The sequence below is a fragment of the Pleurodeles waltl genome, chromosome 11, assembly GCF_031143425.1.
Source record: "Pleurodeles waltl isolate 20211129_DDA chromosome 11, aPleWal1.hap1.20221129, whole genome shotgun sequence".
Lineage (NCBI taxonomy): Eukaryota > Metazoa > Chordata > Amphibia > Caudata > Salamandridae > Pleurodeles > Pleurodeles waltl.
The window spans coordinates 243,813,833-243,841,277 of record NC_090450.1 but is presented as its reverse complement, the minus strand read 5'-3'; the positions used below and the strand labels follow the sequence as shown (position 1 = coordinate 243,841,277).

Below are 27,445 nucleotides of genomic sequence, written 5' to 3'. Positions count from 1 at the left end.
GCAAATTGTGATCAGCATGACGATCACCGCCAGGATCATAATCTGGAGGTCTGACCATCAAGTCTGCGGTGGTTGGACCGACACTGCTAGTACCGTGGTTGTGGGGCCACTGTATTCATAATGAGGCACGTAGATATTTCACATTGCAGTCGATCTGCAAAGCCTAAAGATCTAGAACTACTATCTGAATGGCTGCCACCACATCAACAAAGATGTGATGGCAGCCATTTTAGGAAATGGGGACTCAGTCCCTTGTCCTGAAAATAAGTAAAAAAAATATAAGGATGCCCCCTAGGCCAGAAAGGGGGTCCAAAAATGATTTTGTAAAATGTTACTGCAAACTAATGGAAGATCTGCTTATTTACAGTATTTTTTTCAAAAAGATACATAGTATTTTTGAGTGGGAACCCCATTCCTAGAGGCTGATTGCTTTATAAAAGGGAGGCGGTAGTACAACCCCATCCCCTAGGACTGATTGTTTCAAAAAGGGAAGGAGTCATACAGCCCCCATCCCTACACCATTTCCAGGCCTCACGAACCCCATCCCCCAAAGGCCAAGTTAAAAGTTATGAGGAGGGTGGCATACTACCCCTGCCCAAAGCCTGATTGAGGCACCGGGGAACTTATCCCCAGGGGCCGTGCATAAAATGTAAGTGTGACTGGCATGCAAGCAATGGCTTTGGCCCGGGGACTACATCTCCTTGGCCTACACAGTGGCAGTGTCTGCAGACCACATCCCTGGGACACTGTTGTTTCCCTGCCCGCACAGAAAGGATCCAGGTGCCGGGTGGGAGCACACAGACATATAAAAAAACACATCAGAAGAAGGATCTCTGGGTAGTTCCCAAGTTTAGGTGGAGAGCAGCTCCAGAAAGGAGCACCCTGCAACACAAGTGACACCCTACATTTGCTCACCTCAAATGTCTGTTTTTCTAGCAAAGTTTTTAAGCGTAGGATTGGCACAGTACCATCCACACTGAGCAAAAAGCGATATATATATAGGAGTTTTTTGATATTCTCAAATACCAGTAAAGTTGGCTTGAAATTTACATATAAAACTAATAGGAAGGAAATAGAATTTTTGGACATGAAAGTTTATGTGCATAACCAAACGTTACAGATAACTATGTACCGGAAACCTACATCTACAAATAGTCTTTTACATGGTACAAGTTTTCATACTCAAAGTTTGTTATAAAGTATACCATGTGGTGAATTTTTAAGAGTTAGACTAAACTGCTCAGAAGAAGATACCATGTGAGAGCAATGTGAGGAAATGAAAAACCGGTTCATGAAAAGAGGATACAATCCGAATGATATCAGATTGGGTATGGTAAAAGCACAAAAAACATGCAGAGAACATACTTTAGTAAAGAAAGCGTCAAAGAACTCGATCAATGTTGATCAGGAAATAAGGATGATAATGTCATATAATAAAGAACACAATGAAATCTCAAAAATTCTAAAAAGACATTGGAATCTATTATACTATGATTCAGATATTGGACCCCTGGTGGGAATGAGACCAAAGATTAGCTATAAGAAGGCACCTGCTATTAGAGACCAAATGGTAAAAAGTCATTTTGTTGAAAAAGTACCACAAACATGGTTAAGGAAAGAAGACACAGTTTTTTTTAAATGTTTGAAGAGTAAAGCCTGAAAAAACTGACAAGAATAGAAAAATTGTAAAAGACACTATGGGACACACTTTTAAGATCAATCAAAAAATAACCTGCGAAACAACTTATGTGTTATATGTTTTGAAATGTGGTTGTGGCCTTAAGTATGTAGGGAGAACAATCTGTAACTTTAAAAAATCGTATGCTGGAAGATATTAGAGCGGTTAACAACAATGACTTGAGCTATGCGATGGCAAAACATCATAGACGTTGCCAAGAAAATCATTAGAAATGGATGCAATACTTTGGAGTGGCACATGTCCTCGAAAATGAAAGAAGGGGTAATAGAACACCAAAACTACGTCGTTTGGAATCCAGATATATCATTAAATTAAAGCCAAAGACCCCGTTTGGGTTAAACTTTGACGAATAACTTTTTGTACACTTATGAGAAAATCACAGAATTATCAATATGAGCAATTGAATAGGATTGTTTTAAATAATATCCTATGAATAAGTGTCGATTAACATCATATATGACACAATGAGATATAGTATATATAAATCATGAACATTCTGCCTACAAGAATGAAAATCATTGTTTTTAATTCACAGTGAGTACAGATGGGATTAATAACATCACCTATCCCCACAATTGTATAGAGACATTCGATATTAAGAGCATTGGAGATCATGAAAAAATATTGGTGGATATATAAAAACGCAGGACAGTTGCTTCGTTATATTTTTGATGGTGAAAATAAGAAACAAAGAAAAAAGAAAAATCAGTCAGCAGTAGGATAAGATGTTAATTATGAGGGATATTGGCCCACACATTTCTATTCAAATACTGAACTGATTTTATCTATCATGTTTTACTTTGTTGGGCTTTAATAACACACCATGTAGAAATAATAATCTTTCAATCAGATGAGCTACACTGCGTATAACCATATTTCACATGAATCCAATAGCAAGATAGAATGAGGTACACAAAGGGTGATTAATCCAAATTTCTTTTAGAAAAGTTTCTTTTAACATCACATAAGGGATGCACCATGTAGTACAATACATTAATGAAAAACTCATAGATTATAGATAAATGTTAAAAAACTATGGGGGTGATTCTAATTCCGGCGGGCGGCGGAGGCCGCCCGCCGGAATTCCGCCCCCATAATACCGCTCCGCGGTCAGAAGACCGCGGAGGGTATTATGAGTTTTTCCCTGGGCTGGCGGGCGGTCTCCAAAAGACCGCCCGCCAGCCCAGGGAAAAACTCCCTTCCCACGAGGATGCCGGCTCGTAATCGAGCCGGCGGAGTGGGAAGGTGCGACGGGTGCAGTGGCACCCGTCGCGTATTTCAGTGTCTGCAAGGCAGACACTGAAATACTTTGCGGGGCCCTCTTACGGGGGCCCCTGCCGTGCCCATGCCATTGGCACGGCAGGGGCCCCCAGGGGCCCCGCGACCCCCCCTACCGCCATCCTGTTCATGGCGGCTTTCCCGCCATGAACAGGATGGCGGTAGGGGGGGTCAGAATCCCCCATGGCGGCGCAGCAAGCTGCGCCGCCTTGGGGGATTCTAAGGGCAGTGGTAAACCGGCGGGAGACCGCCGGTTTACCCTTTCTGACCGCGGCCAAAGCGCCGCGGTCAGAATGCCCTGCGGGGCACCGCCGGCCTGTCGGCGGTGCTCCCGCCGACCCTCGCCCCGGCGGTCAAAGACCGCCGGGGTGAGAATCACCCCCTATGTCTCCCATAATGCAACTTCATAGCTATCTGATAAGGAACTATATAAGTGTGGTGCAAGGAGACGTTTTTTTACCTGTGATCAAGACCTGTTTAAGGTTGAAACGCGTTGGGTGGTGGAAGCACTGATTGTGAAATGACAATAAAAGGCTGAAATAAGTACCCTCCTGGAGTGCGATGATTTACTTTGTTGATATATATATATATATATATATATATATATATATATATATATATATATATATATATATAAAATAAAATGAGGCAAAAAGGAGCAGCTTATAATGGAATGAAAACTGCCACTAGAATAAACTGCGATCTGGATACACAAAAGAGATGAGAATATTTATGAGGTCTCGAAGGCCGGGGTTACAAAGAAGGCAAAGAACAGGGACTTAAGCCACAATTCATCAAAGTGTAGTGTATCATGGGCTGAAGGTATAGGCACCTTCTCAAAGTAGAGAAGGAGCACAAGGTTTTGAAATCTTTTAGAAAACACGGGTTTTGCAAAAGAGGTTTCAGAAGGAGTGGCTGGGCAGAATTTCCACAGTATGAGGAAGCGAACTGCAATAAAATAAAATGAATTCACTTCTCCCTACCATACAAGGAAAAAAAGGTGAACGGCCACTGAGTATCCGGTCAGTGAACTGTGAAGTCTTCCATTTCTGCAGTATGTGTGGTTCTCAAAAGTGAAACGAGATCAAGAGAGAGTTAGTGGGTAACTCGGGCCATTTGTGTGGTTCTCCATGACCTCGTTTTGCAAGGTGGATCACAAGAAGTGCACAAACCACCTGAAACAGCCGAAATCCACCCAGTCCTCAGACCCACCTTTGGAGAAAATTAAGCTGTTTTTATTGTTTGTAGAAGATTTCATCCCACAGACAAATTTATAAAATGGGTGGATTTTGCCTGTGTTTTGCAAATTGTGAATTACTTCCTGACCTCAAATTAGCAGTAGAAACTGTCAGGGACAGTACAACTCCAAAATTAAGGTCTTTTAGGCTGGCATCAAAGAATAAGTAGTGATAAAATGATTGACTGGTGAAGTAAGGCAGGGAGAATTGGAGAAGAACGGATTAGATGATTAATAGTTTGAGGTCAAAAGGGTCAGGGGGAGTGCAAGTAGGGTTTGCAGGTTTGCAGTCTTCCATTTGGTCATTAAGTCAGGGGACAGCAGGAAAAATGAAGAAAATCAGGAGTGTTAGAAGGGCACAAGGAATGTTGAAAGCACATCACAGGAAAATATGTTTTTACATGTGTAAAGAAACCATACTATTGTCTTTGAAGTACTGTAACCCTGTGACTTAGCTCAAATACATAAGGGTGTCTTAAGAAAGATAAAGACTGGAAAGAAAAGCAATGTAAAAATAAAGGATTTGCCCCTTAGCCCTGGCATTGAAATGCATTCCTTTGTAGGGGGATGTGTACATGTGGTCAAGTAAAATAGCTCGCTTACCCTCAGAGCAAGAAAGCTAGAGGTTAAAGTGGACTGGCCAATTGTCCCATGCTGCATGCTGTAGTGGGCAAAATCAAAATGAGAATGACAATTTAACCAGCCAGTGGATGAAGAGTATTAAGCTCAGAGGCACGGAACATCTCTTGTATCTGTTAGCGCTGACATGGTGTTGACTGAAAAGTGTGAGCAGATGGTGATGTATTCAGGAGAGCTTGGAAGCAAGCCCTAACTTCCCTGCTCAGACTGAAACCTCCATCTTACCAAGGAAACCGGTCAAATATCCAGCAGGGCTCCCATACGCCTTTCAGTCCACATTCAGCAAAGGAACATACCTGAATGAAGATGGGGAGGACAATTTAGCGGGGTCGGGCCCTGGGGACACCTCAGAGGTGTTTATACAATAGGACCACACACATAAATTTAGATCCCACTGCTCTCATCTTCAGACCCAAACACATGACAAAAGGGACAAACCATTCCTAAAACCAGTATGTGGGAGAAAGCTCTGGGAAGCAGAAGAGCCCAGGTTACCAGATTTAGAAAAACCTTCTCTTTTTCAACGGACAAGTCCATAATGTTTGTGGGGATGTACTGGCTTTTACTCTATTTCAGTATAAGAGGGATGGTGTCAGAGGAAGAATCGAAGAGGTGGGGTGTGTAGAAAAGTTTGGGAAAGAATGAAGCACAGGTTACCTGACTGAGAAAACTCTTTCTCCTACGTGGTCAGGCCCACAACCATCAGCTTGAAAAAGCAAGAGGGTGACCAACGTCTATACACCTTTAAATGGGAAAGACTTATGAAAACTAAAAGATATTTTAGAAAGATGAGAAGGGACATGATCCAATATGCTGGCATATCAATTCTTTACTATAAAGTCTTTGCATCTAGTTAAACTAAAATAGCTTGATGTGCAGTAAAGTACGGCGTAATGTTCTGTTAATGAACAGATCAGAGATTCTCTTGCTTGCTTTGAAGCAAACATTTTATGAGAAATGGGAGAAATCCTAGGGCTTTAACAAGGAAACTAAGAATGAAAACTAGAAGGGCAAATATTTGTGGCCTCTGGGGCTCAAATGAGGAACCAATATCAGTGGATAACAGTTCTAAAGACTATTAAATATACTCCTGATTAGATGTGAGTTTGACAAATGATGAGCAAGCTGTGTTTGGGTACTGACTATCCCAAAGCTTTCATCTCCAAGCAGGCTTTATGCACCCCAATCACTAAAGATGAAGTTTGAGCTTTCATATGGAATGTGAAGGTGGGCAAGGAGCCAGGCCCTTAAAGGTTCCCTGGCAAATTTTATAAAGCCTTTGTAGAGATATTATTGACCACATTAACAGCTCTGTTCACCCTGATTAAGTGGTCAAAATGTGACGTCCCTTGATATCTGAAACAAACATTGTGGTGCTCATCATGCAAGTCAGAACATCTGTTCAACACCAATGGCAAATTCTATATGAGGGTACTGCCAAAAAGGATGGATGTGCTACAGATTTAATGCACCTGGACCTGGTGGACTTTGGATTTTATGAAGGAACTACAGTACAGATATTGCTTAGTGCAAAAAAGGCTTCTTACAGGAGCAGTTGCTTCTTCTTAGAAGAGTGTTGACGAAATTCATCTTGAGAATTAATTTACCAATATGGTTATGCCAAGATATACTTCCCAAAAAATGAAGGTAGGTAAGTAAGGTGAGCATTCACCTCTGGCAAATTCTTGAGATGAGGAGGTTGAAACTCAGACAGTCAGATTCAGCTTTCCATCATTACTGGATGGGTAAATATAGAAGTGTAAAATGGGCAATATTATCATCTATTATTTACAGCATGTTGAGACAGCACAACTGCTGTAGTTAGTACGGTGTAAAAAGGTAATATTAGTAATATTTTTATTATTATTGTTGTTGCTCTCTGCCACCCCTAGGACTCATGGGAGCGATTTGGTAGCAATTTAGGGGGTGATTCTGACCCCGGCGGTCTTAGACCGCCGGGCCCAGGGTCGGCGGTAGCACCGCCGACAGGCCGGCGGTGCCCCGCAGGGCATTCTGACCGCGGCGGTAAAGCCGCGGTCAGACCGGCAACACTGGCGGTCTCCCGCCAGTGTACCGCTGCCCTGTTGAATCCTCCAAGGCGGCGCAGCTAGCTGCGCCGCCGAGGGGATTCCGACCCCCCCTACCGCCATCCAGTTCCCGGCGGTCCGCCCGCCGGGAACCGGATGGCGGTAGAGGGGGTCGCGGGGCCCCTGGGGGCCCCTGCAGTGCCCATGCCACTGGCATGGGCACTGCAGGGGCCCCTGTAAGAGGGCCCCTACAAGTATTTCACTGTCTGCTTGGCAGACAGTGAAATACGCGACGGGTGCAAATGCACCCGTCGCACCTTCCCACTCCGCCGGCTCGATTACGAGCCGGCATCCTCGTGGGAAGGTCGTTTTCCCCTGGGCTGGCGGGCGGCCTTTTGGCGGCCGCCCGCCAGCCCAGGGGAAAACTTGAAATACCCGCTGCGGTCTTTTGACCGCGGCGCGGTATTTTGGAGGGCGGAATTCTGGCGGGCGGCCTCCGCCGCCCGCCAGAATCAGAATCACCCCCTTAGTCTTTCTCCCCAACTCTTTGTGTTACCATAAGTTGTCATTCATTTTGATGATGTCATGGCCCGTTAAGGGACAATGAATCCTCACTTCCAGCTTTAATGGTAGCAGTGTATTACAAGTTCAATATGATATAATGGAACTTTTAATACGGCGGACAGGATATAGGTCACATTTGTGACAGAGTAATCAACTCCGCCAAGGTCCTAATCAGGCCCAAAGTGTGGTGTAAGGCTTCAGGATACATGCTGGAAACATGGACATTTTAATGCTTAACTTGGGGGCAAATGCTATTGAGTTGTTGAGGCCTGTTCTGCACAGGGGACAAACTGATTCGTAATCTCAGCAAACATTTGATCCCTAAAAAAGGTAAATAGTACTGAGATAATTATTCTGTTTTTTGAGTCGATAACGGTCAACATTGCTGGTTCAAATTAGGTTCTTCGTTGGGGGGGAATAAGCCCTTCTTAAGCAACAACCACAATCCTTGTCATGGCGAATCACAGAAAGTCACTAAATTAACCTGTATTTAATTTAACCCTCTTGTAGCTTGGCACTAAAGCAGTCAAGCTTAACCTACAGGAACTGAGTAAAGTATTTATGCAGCACGTAAACAATAAAAAAGTGGAAACCCCACAAAAGAAAAATCTCACACCAATTTAGAAATATGGGGTAAAATTTAATACATTACTTGACACCAAAACAACAAAAATCTAATCAGTAGAAGTTATGATTTTTTTTAGGAAAAACTAGAACTTAAAAGATCAAAATGACAACTGCAGGCATTGCGTTGTGCAAGACTGGGTCAAGATTGAAAGTTATGGCCAACCAGAATGGAGTACAGTACAGATACAAGGAGTGAACTAGGTCGTGTCCTGGATTACTTTTGGATTTTGAAGACATTTTGAAGAAAAATGCCTGAGTAGGTAAAGGTCAGTGGGGCAATGCAGCTAGCAGTGTCTGAGGAGGAGGTGGCATTTTTGGGGACCCGCTGAACAAAGTCGCGTTGACGATTTCTAAGGTCGGACTTTTTGGATGTTGAAAATCTCTAGCAGGATGAAGTTGCAGGCTGTAGCTGGCGAGAACTGCGAGGAGCTTCTGAAGAAGAATTGGGGCTGTGGAGAAGAACATAGCAGGAGCTACCAGAAAGTCAGGCCAACCAGCAATGCACCTTGGGTGGATAGGTGAGCAGGTAGGTACCGGTCTCCTCTCTGTTCTCAGAGCACGTTTTGGCTGAAAAGTTCCATGTTTTGTTTTTAGGCTCTTTTGGTACCTTTAGTACCACTTCCAAGGGTCCAGGACTGGGTGGATACCATTTGTAGGGTAGGATTTATGTGGGACCAGGTCTAGGTGCAGGGTTCAAGTTGTGTGTCCTTGTAGCTCAGAACTGGATGCCAGCTAACTAGCCCTTGGAGTCACTCATGTAATCCTGGATTCAAGTAGCAAGGCAATCCTTCAACAGCAAGGCAGTCCTCTGAGGTACAGATCAGGCCTCAAGCTTCAGGAAAGACCTCTGAAGTGCAGGACAGGCCTCTGAGTGTCCCCTGCAGGCCCAGGAATGAACTGAAGAGTGGGTCTGTAGGTCCTATTTTTATAATTTTTATACTTGGTGTCAGCTTTGAAGTGGCAGAAACATTAGACGTTTTTCTCATACAGATGGTTCCGGAATTTCTTTCCTCTTTGCTCAGGTTCCATTGTGTCTGGGGGTAACAAAAGGCTACTGTGAAGTCTCTTGTGAGTGTGCTGAAGCAGCTCCCTTGAAATGCAAGTAGGGCAATGAACAGCTCTGCCCCATGCATCCTAGCAGGATGACCCATTCGCTCCTTGCTCACTGTCTGGGAGGAATACACAGAAGCCACATGCCATGATAATCACAGTCATGTGACCCAGGACATAGCCTGCAGGCACCGAATAGCTAAGACATGAAACTTTAATAAAATGACATTTTCAGAATTGTGACTTAAAATCCAACTTTGCCATTACAGAGGATTTTAAATTGCAATTCCTTGGACACTAAACATGCCATTTCCACCTGTTACCAAAGAAACATTATCACTTATTAAATGTATTAAGGGAACCCCGTGTTATCCTATGGGAGAAGTAGGCCTCACAGTAATGAAAAATAAATTCAGGAGTTTTTCACTGCCAGTAGATGTGAAAATTATGCACATGTCCAACTTTCTAAATACAATGTACCCTACCGCCTTTAGGGCCTTCCTTACGGTGAATTATATATATTAAAAAGGAAGAGTTAAACCAGACATAGGGGCTACTTAAGTGGGTGGCACAATAACTGCTGCAGGCTCACTGGTAGCATTTAATTTACAGGCCCTGGGTAACACTTTGATAGGGATTTATGAAATAAAATATAAATGAAATGTTGAAATCAGTTGTATACCAGTTTTACTATGTTTTAAAAAAAAGAGCACAAGCACTTTACCACTGGTTAGCAGTGGTGAAGTACACAGAGCCCTAAAGCTAACAAAAATGATTTCAGCAAATAGGAGGAGAGTAAGCAAAACACTTTCAGGAAAATCACCCAAAGGCTGATAGGTCTAACATTAGCTAATTCCACTAGGTACCTAGGTTTAGCGGAGTACTGGCTACAAAAATTAATGTACTGAAGCAACCTCTTTATAGTTTTCAGGCTCTCCCTATAAAACAAGAGGAAGAGGTATTGGAAAGGTTGCCTGGAACTCTTCAAAAGTTTGCCTGTCACCGACAATCACATAGTCACTCAGTTCTCTATTGAGAGCCCTAAAATATGTGCTCAGCTTCCCAGAAGTGGTTATTTAGTGGAATCTGATGCCCTACTTAAAATGACTGAACAGGTATCCCACAATCACTGCATCCACATCCACCAGGAAGTAGCACAGAGACCCATTATGTTTGTCTTGGAGACTCAGACTACATAACCTGTACTAGTTCAATCACCAGTACAATATTGGATGTATGGGATTGGATGTATGGGATGCTGTAGTGGTTCATTAATTGCCAACCTCTTTTCTTTCATCTCTGATTCCAATATATTTAACCACACTTTACTATAGTGAGTGAAGATCCCACTATGCAGCTCTAATGGATGAAGAAATGGCACAAACTTGTGAATATATTCAAGGGATGGAAATAATTTTTGGGGAGGAAGGTAAGTATCAGTTCAGGCTGCATGAGGGTGAGACCTTTGGTACCAGCAACTGAGTCACTGGGTTATTCACCCCACAATTATAGTTGCAGCCACTAGGCATAAGATTCATTTTGAGGACTTCATTCCTACTTGAGAAGTGAGTATTGAAGAAATATGGAACCAATGATATAGTGAAGTGGGAGCCAGGGTACAGACATGTGCAGAATGTGGAGAGAAATCTGCGTAGGAAAATGTGCTAGAGACTTGTGAATGTTGATAGGAGAACATACATTGGAACAGCTTAGAAGTTTAGAATAGGAAAAATGCTTTTCGGAATATGATTAGCTAATACTTTATTGTAAACAGTCTATGAAAATGTCACTTAATTATTTGATGTGCTGGAAACTATCACCTGTGGCTATCAATACCACTGACCACCCCACACTTGTTGAAAACATAAAGGATATGGACGAAGTACTAAAATGTTTTCAGTCTTTCCTAACCAATAGAGTACAGTCTGTACCGCTTCCTCCTTTCAGGTGTTCCCCAGGGTTTTACACTCTACTCCCTGCTGTTTGATCTTTGTGAGTGCCCTTCCAGAGGTGTCCTTATTTATGTTTTCAGAAGACAGGCAGTTAACATAATCATCCCTTGCCGTCAAAATCTTCATTCACTCGCTCTGAATAGGACAATTTGAGTAAATACTTGCCGATCATTTGACAGTGGATGTTTGGCAACGATTTGAAGTGTAACTCGCTAAAGCCAAAGGTTATGCTTAGCCTTTGAACCCTGAGCTAAGGAAGTAGGTCACCTGCTGGCAATAATGGGCCCACACCAAGCTCTTGGAAGTACCACAAGAAATCTGGGTATTTATTCACAATTCCTCACTTTACTCGGCTCTCCAAGGTACCAAGCTGGCCTTCAGTTGTTTCCTCCATCTTAACATCTCAAAGAGACTCCTCTCTTTCCTGACAACCAATTTTCACACTCCAAGACTGAATTATTTAGGATCAGTTTATTTAGCTTCCCCAGCCAAGCTGGTCTAACATTTTCAGCTAGTGCGCAATGTGGCAGCCGACTCATCTCTGCTTGTGCCAGATTGGACCAGCTTACACGCATTATGAAATCTCTTCATTTGCTACCGGCACACATTAAAGTAATTTTTTTAATCCATGTCAGTATTGCACAGGGCCATATACAAGAAAACTCCTACCTTCTTAGCTTCCAAATTTCTTGGTATAGCTCTGTTGAAAACCTATGCTTACCTGTTTCTTGTCCTAAGGCTTAACTCTAACCTGGCCTTTTACAGTGACAAAGCACTCTCATTTGCCTGGTAGAATATTCTTTGTAGCCACTTCAAAAGTATGGAATTACATGCCCTCCTTAAGAGAAGAGAATCTTGCACACTACACTTAAAAAAACGGTTACTTTGTTTATCAGCATTTCACTTCGTTCTTAAATCTCAGGTTTGGGTCAGTTAGTTTAGCAGCTCCAAGATGCTCATGTGTATGTGTGGTCTTCAAATATACCGAACATAACATAACATTAAATAAGTAAATGTTTTTGCATAGATTTATCACATCCAGATTTGTTTATGCTATTGTCATCAATATACTTTTTATTATGTTAAATTAATGTATAGGTTTGTTATAACACACACACGGACACACACACACACACACACACACATATATCATAAATATATATGCCCCCCTTTTCTCTTTTTTGTGTTTATTTAAGGGACTTAACTGAAGCTGAGTCCCAAAATGGCTGCCAAAACTTCCTGGATGAAGTATTGGCAGCCAATCAGATATGAGCATGGGGACTGTTGGATCGGCAAAGGATGTGCGTCCCTATATGTATACAATTTTCTTTTCTTCAATATCTCTAAAACTACTGAACGGATTTACATCAAATCACAAAAAGAACACTTTCTGGACCAAGAGCTAGTTTTCCGCTAAATTTGGTGTAATTCAGTCCAGCGGTTCGAGCTGTAACCATGTTCAAAATCCCTAAGGGAAAACGCATTTTCGGAACCCCCCATTTGACGGATCATCACAAGACTTTCAAGACAACAGATTAACTGACTTTCGTATTAGTTTTGAAAATGTTGTGAAGAATCATCAAACACCACATGTATATATGTATGTATATATATAGACATGACCTTCTGACAGTCACCAGTAGATAGTTATAGTTAGGCCCTAGTTTCCATAGAAAAAGTGTTTCTTGACTTGCCTATATCTTTGGCACAATTAGACAAATCTTCATGAAATCTTCCCAAAAAAGTGCCCTCTGTGGCCATGTTGTACATGGAAAGTTTTGGCATGATCCATCAAGCAGGTGCAGAGTAAAAGGGGCATTATAAAAAGCGTGCTTTCCATGTTAATTCCTGTAGACTCTTTAGACATGCCTGCAGCCCTATCCTCTGGATGCAATTACACCAAATTTGGCAAAAAGGTATCTTTTGGTCTGCAGATCGTGCTTTTTAGGGTTGAGCTTGCAAGTGCATGTGCTAGTGCATGCAAGACACTGTTGTATTCAGTAAATGACTTGGAGCCCACCTGTCATTCACCATTTGCTGGTTTGCGTGGCATTCTTCTTTACAGCCTCGTACTTCGCCAAGCCACATCTGGCATCATTCCTATTCCGCTGTGTGGAGCAGAGATCAACCACTAATTGATTTCAACTTAATTAGTTCCCTTCCGCTGCTCCCGACATCATCGTGGTGCTATTTGTGCTTTAACTTCTAGTGCCCCCAAACAGAATGCTTGTGACTGGCAAAAACATGCCCAGCAGGACAAGGTAAATTACAAAGTTTTCTTTTTTAAAACTAACTTTCTTATATTTTGTTAAGTCGTCTTTTCTCAGTTTCCACTAAATTTTTCTTTCATTTTTGCTTGTGGACACTGTTGTCCAAAGATGATAATTAACTTGTTTTATTTGGTGTAAATCTGTTCAGTAGTTTTCTAAATATTAAAGGGAAAAGGAATTTGTATATTTAGGGCCACAGTTTCATTCAGACCGCCTGCTGAGATCTGATCGACTACCAACACTTCAAACAAGAACATTAGCAGCCACTTTGCGACTCAGCTTCAGCCAAGTCCCAAACAAAGACATGAAAAAAAGAAAAGAGGGCAGGGTATGTGTACCCTAACCCCCTAGCCTTGGTCCAGGGGTTTCCCTGGGACCCCGCCAGTGCTTACAATTATCTTAAGAGGTGGTGGTCTCCACACCCCAGGGACCAGCACCTGTCTGGGGCTGTGTGTAAAAAGTATAGGGCGGTCTGTGGACCCCCCCATGCCCCAGGGACCACCACCTCCCCGGGGCAACATATTAAAAAATTCATAGGGAAGTCCTGCAGACCCTCCAGGGCCCTGGGGACTGCCACCTCCGTTGGGCTACAAAATGATTTAAGGAGAGGGTCCCTCCATGGGGCCAAATAGAAAAGAAGGAGGGGGGGTCATGCCATCCCTCTCCTGGAGCAATAAAAGGATCTTGGGACTGCCACCCGCCAGGGCTGGCTCCAACTACTTCCCAAGGTGTCCACCCTTGAGAGATAGCTGTATGCTTTTGCTTGGTCGGAGCTCACAGATCTCCCCAAGCAAAAGCAAACACTCAGCTTTCAGAAAGTGGGATCTTTAAAAATGCTCCCACTTGCTGAAAGCGGAATTTTTATTTATTTCCCTGCCTGCTAACATGCGGGCAGAGAAAGAGATGAAAACGTTGCTCCTGCATGCAGGGAGCTGCTATTTGCAGCAGCTACCTGTGTGCAGGAGCACATGTTGGCTCCAGCAGAAGATGGGAGCCAGCTGGGACCGTGGGGAACTTCGGGCCCACCCCACAGTTCTCACAACTTTATACTTGGTGCCCTGGGCATCGAGGAACATGTGTCTGGGGCCCAGGGAATGGGGTCCCTGGGTCTAAAATCAGCCTAGGGAAGGGGCCCACCTGGCCCCCTCCTTTTTCAAAAAAAGTATTTTCCCTTGGAAGGTGGTGGGCTCTGGGGGGGGGAGTCCATGCAGCCCCCTTATATAATGTTGTCCGTGGGAGGTGGTGGTCCCTGGGACCTGGAGGGGTCTGTGTGCCCCTCCAATTCTTTTATCATGTAGACCCGGGAATGTGGTGGTCTCCGAGGCATGGGGGGCCCAAGTGGCCCCCTAAATATATATATAATGTTGTCCCCCTTTAAGCTCCAAACCCCTTAGGCCATGTGTGGTGCTGGGTTTGGAGCTTAAAGGCGGTTGACTGCAGGGCCTGGCCACAGGTTAGGCCCTGCAGCCAGCACCTACTGCGCACAGCCATAGCCCATGCATGGGGCGGGGTTGGGTGGTTATAGTGGGTTGGCCGGAGGGCCTGGCTACTAGCCATGCCCTGTGGCCAACCACTGATGGCTGTGGTTGAATTAATGAATAGTAATTGAAATTAATTTATGTTACAAAAACAAAGAAATTCACTGGGAAAAACAAAGGTTACAGGGACGTTATAGTTAGGAAATAGAATTTAAAAAAACATAGAAATTCACTTAAATAACCAAAGGTTACAGGCACCTTATAGTTAGGCTCACACTTTAAATGTACAAAACCATAGAAATTCAGCTGTTATAGTTAGAGTTATTTCAAGTAACTGTAACTCACGCCCTCACCATGCACTTCCAATTATCCCACATTTCATAGCACTCATGACATCTTTTATAACACCATTGATAATGTCACTATAACATTTGCAGTAAAATTATTGATGAAATAACTGTGCATGGCGGGGGTGTGAGTTATAGCTACCTTAGTAATTACTTGAAATAATAAAAATAATAACAGTAGTTACTTGAAATAACTCTAACAGCTGAATTTCTATGGTTTTGTAAGTTGTAAATTGTGAACATAACCATAACGTCCCTGTAACCTGTGAGAGTGTGAGTGGGTCTGTGTGTAGGTGAGAGATGCTCTGCGTGCGAGAGTGGGTGCATAAGTCTTCGTGGGTGCATCAGTGTCTGTGTGGGTCTGTGAGTGTGTGTGTGAGAGTAGGTCTGTGAGTAGGTGCATGAGTGTCTGAATGGGTCTGTGAGTGTGTGCTTGAGGGACTGAGTGGGGCTTTGAGTGGGTGCATGAGGGAATGAGGGGGTCAGTGAGTGGGTGTGTAAGGAAATGAGTAGGTGTGAGAGTGGGAGAAAGATTAAAAAAGAGAAAGTGAGAGAGAGAGAGAGAGAGAGAGAGAGAGAGAGAGAGAAAGAGCGTGAGAGAGATGGAGAGTTTTTTAGGCTTTGCTGAATGATATACTCAGAATGAAATATTTCTGAACAAATTGAAAAGAAACATATTTGTCAATTAAAAACAGTGGGATCACCTTTCAGTATGATCCTTAAAATTTTAAAGCTGAAAATAAATTACAATAGAGAAATGACCACAGACTTACCTGAACTAGAATCAGTGCAAGGGTCTGAGATCCTAACCATCATTCCAAAGGTGACTGCTTAGTGTATTCATTACATGGAGAGACCATTGCAATTACTATCTCTCACTCTCTCTCTCGCTTTCATCTCTTTATGGGATGGAAGAGAGAGGGTCACAGGACCACAGGGGGAGTCTCAAGACCCCCGCATTCTAGCCGACTCCCCGTGTCCTGCAGGAGCTAGCATTGCTCCAACAAGCAGGGAGCTGCTTCAAACAACAACTCCCTGCTTGTGGGAGCAATGTTTTCATCTGTTTACCTGCACGCATATTTGCATGCAGGGAAACAGATGAAAACTCTGCTTTCTGCCAGGAAGAGCTGTCAGAGAGCAGACTTTGCTTGCTTTTGCTTGGTGGGGGCTGTCAGTTCCCACCAAGCAAAAGTAAAGAGCTATGTCCTGGGGATGGGCACCCCAGGACTTAGCAGGAGCCGGCCGGGGGGAGACCATTGCTCCAGGGAGGTGGTGGTCCCGGACGTTGTGAAACAGACCCCCTACATTATTTTATTGAAGCCCTGGGGGGTGGTGGTCCCCAGGGCTGTGGGAGGGGCCACCCTGCCTCTGCATTATATTTGGTGAAAGCCCCGCAGAAGTTGGCAGTTCCTGGGGCTGTGGGGGGGCAGGGCACCCCCCTACTATATTTGGTTAAAGTCCCAGGGAAGTGGTGTTCCCCGGGGCTGCGGGGGATGTGCACCCTTCTTCTGTAATATATAGTGAAAGCCTCGGTGAAGTGGTGGTCCGAAGACCCAAGATGGCTGCCAACACTTCCTTGTTGAAGTGTTGGCAGCCAATCAGGTCTCTGCATGAGACTGGGAGGGTTCACAGAGCCTTTGTGTCCCTATATATACAAATTTGGATTTTCTTTAATTTCTCTGAAAAAAACTGAACAGATTTACACCAAATAGCAAAAAGTCCTCTTTCTGCCAAATTTGGTGTAATTCTGCCCAGCACTTCGAGCGCTATCACTGTTTGAAATCTCAATGGAGAAATTAATAGGGAAAACGTGTTTTGGGACCCCCCACATTTTCTCAGCCCTCGCTTGACAGAACACCCCAACACTTTCCAGACAGCAGATCAAGTGACCAACATTTCTTGGGGAAAGTTTTGTGAAGATTCATCAAAAGGCGTCAAAGTTATTAACAAAACAACAAATTATTTTTCTATTGCAGCTAGGTCCTTACTATAAATACCTAGTGGTGATTGGCACTAGGTATTATATCTATCTATCTATCTATCTATCTATCTATCTATCTATCTATCTATCTATCTATCTATCTATCTATCTATCTATATATATATATATATATATATATATCGCTAACGGGAAACCCCAGTAGTTAATGTGGAGTTATGGTGGTAAATTAAAACTGCAAAACCACTGTGACGTGCAAGTTTTTGGTTAGGACCACAATTATTACTCGCACAATAGACAACCAAACCCTAACTCACAACCTGATGCAATGCTCCCAAGCAAACTCTTAATGTGCAAAAAGTTATCACATATGTTTTGAATAGTCTTATATGTGAGTTTTCATATTATACTTACACTTAAAACTATGAACGAGACAACTTTGAATGTAGTGTTATTAATTAGCCTATGTATATATTTCTATTTAATTATGTTGTGCTTTTAGGTGTTACTCTTTGGGTTAAATATTGTGCGGTCATAAGCATTGCACTTGGCGAGCGAGTTATGGGTCTGAAAGCTGGAAATGAGAATCTATGTATTCTACGCACAAATAAAATATGTTGTGCCTCATTAAGGTGTCCCTATTTGAGAAAAGTTGAATCCAAGGAAACAGAAGCCATTAGGACAATGAGGCCAGAACATAGAAATTGCCCTGGGAGTGCACCAAGTGTTTCTGCCTGTTTTGGACCCACTGTGAATAGTACTGCAGAGAACCCTGCAGATGTTGTTTGGCTACTTCTTTACTAAGGGTTCCAAGTAACCCACAATGGAACATAGACTTTCCCTCTTCTGAAGGAGGCATGCTCTTATTGACATAAAGGAATGTTTATGGGTGTTAGCCTGCTCCATATTAGCGATGCATTTGAGTTGGCAAAAAGGCCCAGGAGGGAAGTGCTGAATGTTTAATACTGTCAAGTAAAGGACTCTTAATTCCTCACTCAGGGTGCCTGTTGGGATGGGGAATAGAGGGCACCTGGGACGCTCCATAACCTTCATTGACAGAGTGCTCTTTTAGTGGGGAAGTATATGAAGTTCTCAAAGGTGGAGGACCCCTCCTAAGGAGCCTGTGCAAATGGAGATCACACCCAGCATGTGGGGCACACACAATGTCGGTGTGCACTAGGCCATTCCAGGACAATGGTCCAATGCTGCAATATTGTTCTTGGACTATTATTTTGAAGTGGCTCCAACTGTCAGCATAAAGATTCAAGGTTACATCCTGAGACTCCTTCTTTGCTTTTGTAAGCTTTTTTTATTTTGTTCTGGTCTCTCTCATGATTCCTGCCACATCATAAGAGAATATCTAAAGAAGCATTAGATGACATGAGCCATGTGAAGGTTTAAGAGTTGTTTTTGAGACTTTGTTTGAGTTGCTACAGGTACTTACCTCTTCCAATCTGAACAATTCCTCGAACGGTTTCCCAGTGGGTTTTCTTCCTCAGGGGGCAGACTGAAACTCGACTTGACCTGTCACGAATTGTATTCATTGTTTTCTTGAGTTCCTAGGGAATATAAACAGTGCATAACATTAGGCATTGTTGTGTCTATAAATGATATTATAAAAACGATTTACTGAGGCAGGAAAAGGACTCAATATTTTAGAATAGGAAGGATGACGGAAACATCTTCATTTTTTTGGGAGGTTATGAAACTGAAAACAGTGGAAAATGGGGGCAAAGCCATTGTGGCCAGTAGGCAGAAACACCTGTGTAAAATGAGACTTTAAGACCATTTGAGCTCGACACTTCATTGATTTTTCAAAGATTATTATGACTGATGACTATGGGACAACACACTTGAGCCCTAATTACGAGTTGGGCGGGTGGAAAAGGCTGCCCATCAAACTCCTGCAATCAGGAGACTGCCAGCCCTGTTATGAGTTTCCCGCTGGGTCAGCAGTTGGAAACACAGTTTTGGCCGAGTAGGCGGCAATGCTGTTGTGCGTCGAGTGCACCAGCACCCATCATGCAAATCACTGTCTGCAAAGCAGACAGTGATTTGCGCGACGGGGCTGGCCATGGGGGCCCGAGTGGATGGGCAGTGCCCAAGTGCATGGGTCCCCAGCACCACATCTCCGCCAGCCTTTATGTGGCGATGAAACCACCATGTAAATGCCGGCAGAGAGGGGGTTGTAATTCCCAGGGCAGCGCTGCTTGCAATGCTGCCCTGGCAGATTGGGACCACCGGCACAGCCAGGCCATTAGGCAACCAAAAAGTGATGTTGCCAGCAGTCCGACCATGGAAGTAACGCCATGGTCGTAATGTTGCAGGGTCATAATGAGGGCCTTACTCATTTTGGGGGTCATTCTGACCCTGGCGGTAAAATCCGCCAGGGCCAACGACCGCGGGAGCACCGCCAACAGGCTGGCGGTGCTCCCATGGGCATTCTGACTGCGGCGCCGCCATGGGGATTCCGACCCCCATACCGCCGTCCTGTTCCTGGCGGTTTTGGCCGCCGGGAACAGAATGGCGGTATGGGGTGTCGTGGGGCCCCTGGGGGCCCCTGCAGTGCTCATGCCAATGGCATAGGCACTGCAGGGTCCCCCGTAACAGGGCCCCACAAAGATTTTCAGTGTCTGCCATGCAGACACTGAAAATCGCGACGGGTGCAACTGCACCCATCGCACCCCTTCCACTCCGCCGGCTCCATTCGGAGCCGGCATCCTCATGGAAGGGTGTTTCCCGCTGGGCTGGCGGGCGGCCTTCTGGCGGTCGCCCGCCAGCCCAGCGGGAAACCCAGAATAGCCGTGGCGGTCTTTTGACCGCGCAGCGGTATTCTGGCGGTCCCCGCCAGGCCGGCGGCTTCCGCCGCCGGCCGGGGTCAGAATGACCCCCTTTGTGTCTATAATGAAACCTGAGAGGACAACTACATAAACTAATACAATACTTGCCTCGTATTCTTCTGGAGAAAAACACCTTTCCAACTCTCACCATGATAGGCTAAAGTCTAAAAACATAGGCCCAAAGTTTGTGAGATTAGTTCTCAAGTCAGATCTCAAATAGAGCAGTCCAATTTTTCTACGTTTTATGCCTTGTAGTATGCCTGGTGGATTTATTATATTGCTTTCTAGGGCTTCCTATTTTTCTTACTTGCTCTCTGCTATCAAGGTGTTTGCCATTCAATATTATTTCTCAATTCAGCTGCTTCTTTTGTGAGCTTACATTTTATGAGGACCTATTATTTTGGCTCAAGAAGATGAGCCGAATGGGTGAAGGACTGCTAAGCTGAGTATGCTAGACTATGAAAAATGCCAAGGCATCACCCATCCAATTCCATACCAAGGAGTATCCCGAGGTGTATTGTCATTATATGCCCTTTGTTAACATGTTTTTTATCAGAACCTGAAAAGAGTGGCAATTTTGGACAACCATTTCATTCTCTTTATGCTTTCGAGCCCAAGCATATTTTATATTAAAATTACCAAGGGAGCTTTATCATTGTCAGACGAGGGAAAAGAAAATCTGCTGGAGTGAAAATATTACGTGTTTTCTGATCATGTTAGGTTTAATATGTACATTAAAGGTGGTTTAAGGATGTTTTGGCCCTCACTGTCAGCTAATGCACCTCTTCCAAAACTATGGTGTTCGAGCACTTTGATAATCCCTTTATACATGGTTACACATCAGATTCCCAAAACTAGCTTCTCTGATCCAGCTGTAAGTGCTCTTCCTCTAATGCTTATAGGGCTTTAACTCATCTAAATACAAACAGAAGCAAAATACTCTATGTTGCCTACTTCAGTATTGTTTATATGGAAAAACTCATAACTTAAGGCACCAGCCAAAAAAAGTGAACAAGTTGACCGCTATACATATCTCAGTTACCTCATCTATCTTGCTTATACATTTGCTCATCCCTGTTCCTCAGTAGTAGGGACTCAGACAGATATAATGTGACACATATAGGTGCTGCAGCAAAAGGATGTATTAATCTTAGATTGACCGCTCTGTCCTGGAGTGCACACTGTGTGGGCAATGCGAGTTCATGTACACTGAGAAGACAAGGCAGCTCTACTGATATTGAAGCACTGCCATGCCTGACTACTTATTACAGCAAATATGTGTTGTCACATTCTGGAGCTTGTGGATGGATGTCAGTTCAAAACAATGTTTGAGATTTTTCTCTGTCCCTGTGTGAAATCCAAGAAGTGGAAGAAATCTTAAATTTGCATGACAGGTTTGAGATGTTCGGTAACAGTAGCCCTTACATTTTAGTTTACTGCAGTGTGTTTATTTATGTGCTTTGAAGCAAGATACATGTGGTCGTAAAGATACTTAACCAGTGGCAGCTCCTCCGCTCCTGGTGGCAGAGGAGCGTTGCCCCTCTGCCAGCAGCAGAAACTGCAAACCTTTCACAAAAATGGGATAATAAACTATGGGGGTCATTCTAAGTCTGGCGGGCGGCGGAGGCCGCCCGCCAGACTTCCCCCCTCCAAAATACCGCTCCGCGGTTGCAAGACCGCTGAGGGTATTTTGGCTTTTGCACTGGGCTGGCGGGCGACCGCAAAAAGGCCGCCCGCCAGCCCAGTGCAAAAACCCTTCCCACTAGGACGCCGGCTCAGAATTGAGCCGGCGGAGTGGGAAGGTGCGACGGGTGCAGTGGCACCCGTCGCGTATTTCAGTGTCTGCAATGCAGACACTGAAATACAAAGTGGGGCCCTCTTACGGGGGCCCCTGCAGTGCCCATGCAGTGCGGGAGAACCGCCAGGAACAGGATGGCGGTATGGGCTGTCAGAATCCCCCATGGCGGCGCAGCAAGCTGCGCCGCCATGAGGGATTCCCAGGGCAGCGGAAAACCGGCGGGAGACCGCCGGTTTTCCTCTTCTGACCGCGGCTGAACCGCTGCGGTCAGAATGCCCTGCGGGGCACCGCCAGCCTGTTGGCGGTGCTCCCGCCGACCCTGGCCCCGGCGGTAAGGAACCGCCGGGGTCAGAATCACCCCCTATGTTTATTATCCCTTCGTTGTGGAAGGGGCGGGGGCATGAAGGTGACGAGCAGTGAGGGGAGTGCTCTCTGCACTCCCCTCAGTGTACATGTATGTCTGCCTGGGAGTGACCTATCTATGCGATCCCAGCAAATCCTAACGCTGCTCTGTGCAGCTTCAGGATTGGCCGCAGGACAGGCTGGGAGCTATTCGTTTTGTAGGTTTATTAAAAAATTCCTTTCCCTCTGCCTCCCTGCAGACAGCCCCGCCACCTGAAACCCTGGCGAGCTGCAACTGCACTTAACAACACTTGATTGAGCTATGTTGATAGATATTCATAGTTGGTGGAATGACCAACGTAGTGTCCAAAACAAAAATTAAACAGAACTGGGGTGTAGGATCCAACAAGTGGCCAAACCAGAGGCCTTTTAGTTAGATGTATGATCCTAGTAATTCTGTCCAAGGTGTTATGTAGCATTTCTGATGGAGGAGCTTAGTCTCTACAGAATGAAGGGAGAAATCTTTCTGTGACATTCTAGCAGTCAAATGTTTGTCTTAATAGCGACTTTCTATGGCATTTAGCTAAACAGGATATTTATTAGGGCTCAGATTACCATTGCTTCAAATATTGTGAACCTGTGCAGTAAGGAACTTATTATACCTGGCATAGATAGGGGGCATCAGTATTCTTACACATGAAATAACTGTGCATTACTAATTGTGTGATGCAGAATACAATAGTATCCTGAGTTGAATCCTGATTGGCCCCTTAACAATATGAATTTCTGTAGGATTCTATGTAACTGCTCCTAATTCCTTGTGATTCCCCAGTTTTGTCTGGTTCCCCCCAGACTGTTCACCATCATTTAGTTGATGAAATAGCCAGGTGGAAAAATACAGAGTAAGGGCAGAGTACGTATGCTAGGAATTGAGATTTCCTAATTGCGATTCCATAAGAATCACAATTACGAAATTGCAATTTCCAATGTGTGAAACTCTATTGAGCTTCATTTGCGATTCCCACTGAGTCACAAATAGGCCATTAATATTCATGAGGTAGGTCACAATTTGCGACCCACTGGGAAAAGCAATGTTTGTCCATGCGACCACTGCCTGCTCGTAAAAATGTTTTTACAACTATTCACAGAGGGGAAGGGGTCCCCTGGGGACCGCTTTCTATTTGCGAATAGGTTACCACTAAATTGAATCTGGTGGTAAAAAGCTCATGCTTTGCAACAGCTTTTCAGTCCTTTGAAGGTTAATCAGTATTGTACGATCTGATCTTTTCCTCTTCGACTAAAGTTACTCATTTGAGTAACTTATTCAGTGTAACCAGGAGATATTTATAGTAGGTAATTCATTCCAACACATTGCTCTACAAATGCCATCTGACCTTTATCTGGCAATAAACAAAATAGTCTTGGTATATGGTTTTGCACAAGGAACCCTGCAGTCAAAGCCTTGTGTGAATGTGTCATCTGCATGGAAAAGAAGCTCAGTCCTCGGTGGATTAACACTTACAACCTATTAAGTCTGTGGTACAGATATTAAAATAAAGCAGCACAGGGACACATCTCTGATCCTTTCTGTATGTTTGTGGCTTATTTAGGTGAGTTGATAGGTAAAAAGGCTTTACACACCTTGGACTGAAATGGGGCCTCTTTAAAGACGTGCTGGTAAAGACGTTTGGTTAAAATTGTGATTTGGGGTTTGTACTACATGGTGTATCTTCACTGCACTGCTTACACAGATCTGCAATCTTCGCTTGGGTACAAATCATCCCAAACCAACCTTCCATTCTTTTATTTCCCTGTTTGACTGTCAAGGAAGGCACTATTCCCTGCTTTACCTCTCCCTTTTAGCTCCTGGAATTACCCTGCCACCCTTTGGTAATATAAACTGGGCCATCTAAGGTGGATGGCATATCAAGGTGGCTTGAGCTGATCCAAATTCATCCTCTGTAGTCCTTTCTCCTCATAAGAAGGGTGCCAGCAAACCTTTTTTTCCTGTAGTGTAGTTTGCAGATAGTAATGCTTTTCTGTATTTTTCTGTGCTTTACAGGCAAGAATGTTCAAACTCTGCCTGGGTACAAAGTAACCATCTCCAGCCTACCAATCTATATTTATCCTTTCTGAGGCACAACAGCCTACAGTGGATGTACCAAAACAAATGCTGACCATCCTTCCAACATAATATTTTGTTGGTTGCGGAACCACCACAGGTGAAGGTAACTTCAAATTTGTTATTCACATCACACTGCTCATACAAATGGTTTTACCACCTTTTTTATCTAACTGAATAGGGTAAATCCTCCATGTCACTGACAGCCTCTCTTCCATTAACCACAACCACCACAGCATCAAACGCCAGTGCACTGGCTATCTGTCCCACACAGAGCAACACAAAGGTCCTCACTATGAGTTACACAGTAATGAGGGCACAGTAAATTTGCATGTAAATGTATCATTATCATGGGGTAATTCTGCCCCAGGATCATGCAATTACAAGTTAAACAACATCCCAAAAATGAGTGAGGAAAACTCAGGTGTAATCAGGTGCAGCAGAATGCTATGTGATAATTCTGGTCCACCTGAATCATAATAAGGACCATAGAATGTTTATTTTCACTGTTCCAGAACTATCTGCTTCCTAGGCTGACCTAATCTCTATATTATTATTTATATTTTCCTTATCACTGTAGGTTTCTGTTTCCTCGCTCATCACCTGTGCAAGATCACCTAACACAACACCTCAATGTTTGATTGAATCATCAAAGGAACTAATTATTGCACAAGCACTCACCTCATCACACAAAGATTTGTTTGACACTGTCTCAGGAAAACCTATATTGACATACTCGAGTAGCAGCAAAATGAAATTAACAGCCAAAATATCGCTACCTATAATTAAACAGTAAGGGCACAAATATTGCTAACATAAATATAGCTGAAAAATATCTAAAATACCACACTCTGAAAAACAAAATAAAAAAACTACAAAATATTGTCACTACATTAAAACTAAGCATAACAGCCATGCACACCAAAATATTAAACACAAGAAAATCAACCTATTACAAAATGCATTTAATATTATATTAAATGTATACAAGTATAAACATTGAAAATAAAATTAATGTATACTAAATATATTTTAAAAAAACACTAATTAGTGTTTACCATAAAAATTTGAAATAAGCTACTCTCCAGCCAGTCTATCAAATTAAATTAAAATAACAGCTAGCAAATAGAATAGCTTTCAAAAGTTTACTGAACAACAATTGCAACACAACAGTGTCCCTCTGTAGAATTGCAGCTCTACAAAAGAGGATTTCAACACTTCAGAGAACTAAAAAGTATGACTGACAACAAACATTACCTAATAATAATGATAAGGGCTAAACGTTTTTTTTAAGATAGCAAATGAATAAAACTATGCTCTATATTAATTTTTCTAACATAAAGATGCATGCACTACATAAATAAAAACAATAGTAGGACAAAACAATAAAGGAATGGACTCCAAAATACAAAAAAGGACCACATGGGAAGTAAATATTGTAACTTAAGTAGTAAACTAAAATGTAAAGTGAAAATAATGCTCAGACGCAATAAAAAAATAAACTAAAACTTATAAACTACAAACTAAAAATTAAATTAAATAATAAACTAACACAACTACAAATATCTTCATATTAATAGACTGCAACAAATGAAAAAAATGGTCCAAACACCAAACAGGCCAGGAAAACAAGAATCTGCAATAAAATGAACTAAAAACAACATCCAAAACGGAAGTAGAGAAGCACAACTGCAGTGTAAAAATGTTTTTAAAAAATAATTCATATTATAAGTTTAAATTATAAACCTGAAAGATAAAATGTCAGAAATAAACAAATACAATTGATCCCTAAACTTGAAGCTTTATTAAGTCATAGAGGATATACCTACAGTAATGTGAGCACTATCAATGAAAAAAACACACTGGAATGCACAAAATATTATACATACTCTGCAGTGCCACCACTAAAAACAAAAAAGCAGAAAGTGTTAGGCAACTTATCCATCCCCAGACATATAAGTGAAAAATATTTTACAAGACCTGAAAGATTCCAGTATGGGATCACAAGAGCCAGAAAGAACTATACTTTTAAATATTATACCAAACTTTCCTGAATAGCCAATAGGCCAACTCCCATGTATGCCAAACCTAAAAAGATTAATAGTCAGAACATGTAGAATAGCAAAGGGAAACCTCAGAAACATGTAGAATAGCAAAGGTAAAAATGTATAGAAATAGACATACCCAACACTTACTAACAACATGTAAAGAAGAAAAGAGGAAACTTTTTTACTACAGGACACAGTACTATTCTTAACACAATGTAATACATGAGTAATGGATGTCATAATTAAGTCATGCCTCACCATTCAGTCAAATACACACAATGCATGGTCAATATTAAAATGCAAACATTCCATTAGTGAACACACTGTTACATAACAAACACAATGACATTTACAATAAAACCACAAACTAAAGCATGTAACCCTCCCAAAATCATCATAGACTTTGAGCAAGCAGTGCTTCCCACTATTCTTAAAAGATACTCACACACTGCAATTCAGGGGAGCCTCTATCTTAGCTAAAGTATACGAAGGCACCACCTAAAATCCACCCAAATATTGAATTGACAAATTAACTTACAATTTTCATATGAATGAAAAGAAACTAGAAGCATTACTATATGTGCCTGTAACAGAATTCACTATGATTACTGAATACTCCAAATACCAAGTGCATGAACAAAACTATCCCCCCTTATGGATTATATTGATGAAACATGGGATGGTCACCTGCATCAATTAGGACACAGACGACAATACCAATACCACATTCCATGGTGGAATGTCTACAACAGCACCATGTCCCAAGAAACAAAGACAAATAACGCAATGGAAAATTGGCTCAATCCCTTCTGCAGAAAACTTTGAAGATGCCATCCTACACTCTATCAATTCCTAGAAATACTTTAAAAAGTACAAAGCTACCAGGAACAAAGAATATAACAATCCTTAACCCAAAGCATAACAAACATATCCAGACAATCTAAAGAAATGCATGAACTGCTAGCATGCAAAGTATCATTCTTTGCTAACAACAATGGCCTACCATACCTATGGCCCAATAGCAAGAACGCTACTTTCAAACAAACTACACTACACAACAACACATTTAAACCTCTTTAAAAGCTGAACGCTTACATGTTAATAATATTTAACTTCAAATAACATTAAAACAATTTTTGAAAACAATATTGAATAGGTAGTTCAAAACATAGGGCCTGATTACGAGTT

At 42.8% G+C, this 27,445-nt stretch overlaps 1 protein-coding gene across 1 annotated transcript in view; it reads right to left on the bottom strand.

Moving 5' to 3' along the window:
- LOC138266600 (guanylate cyclase soluble subunit beta-2-like) overlaps positions 1-27,445 on the bottom strand; it is a 480,633-nt gene that overhangs the window by 246,776 nt on the left and 206,412 nt on the right. Inside the window, exon 7 of the mRNA XM_069215434.1 lies at positions 18,552-18,666. Within this exon, the coding sequence (XP_069071535.1) occupies positions 18,552-18,666 (115 nt within the window). The remainder of the gene's footprint in view (positions 1-18,551; positions 18,667-27,445) is intronic.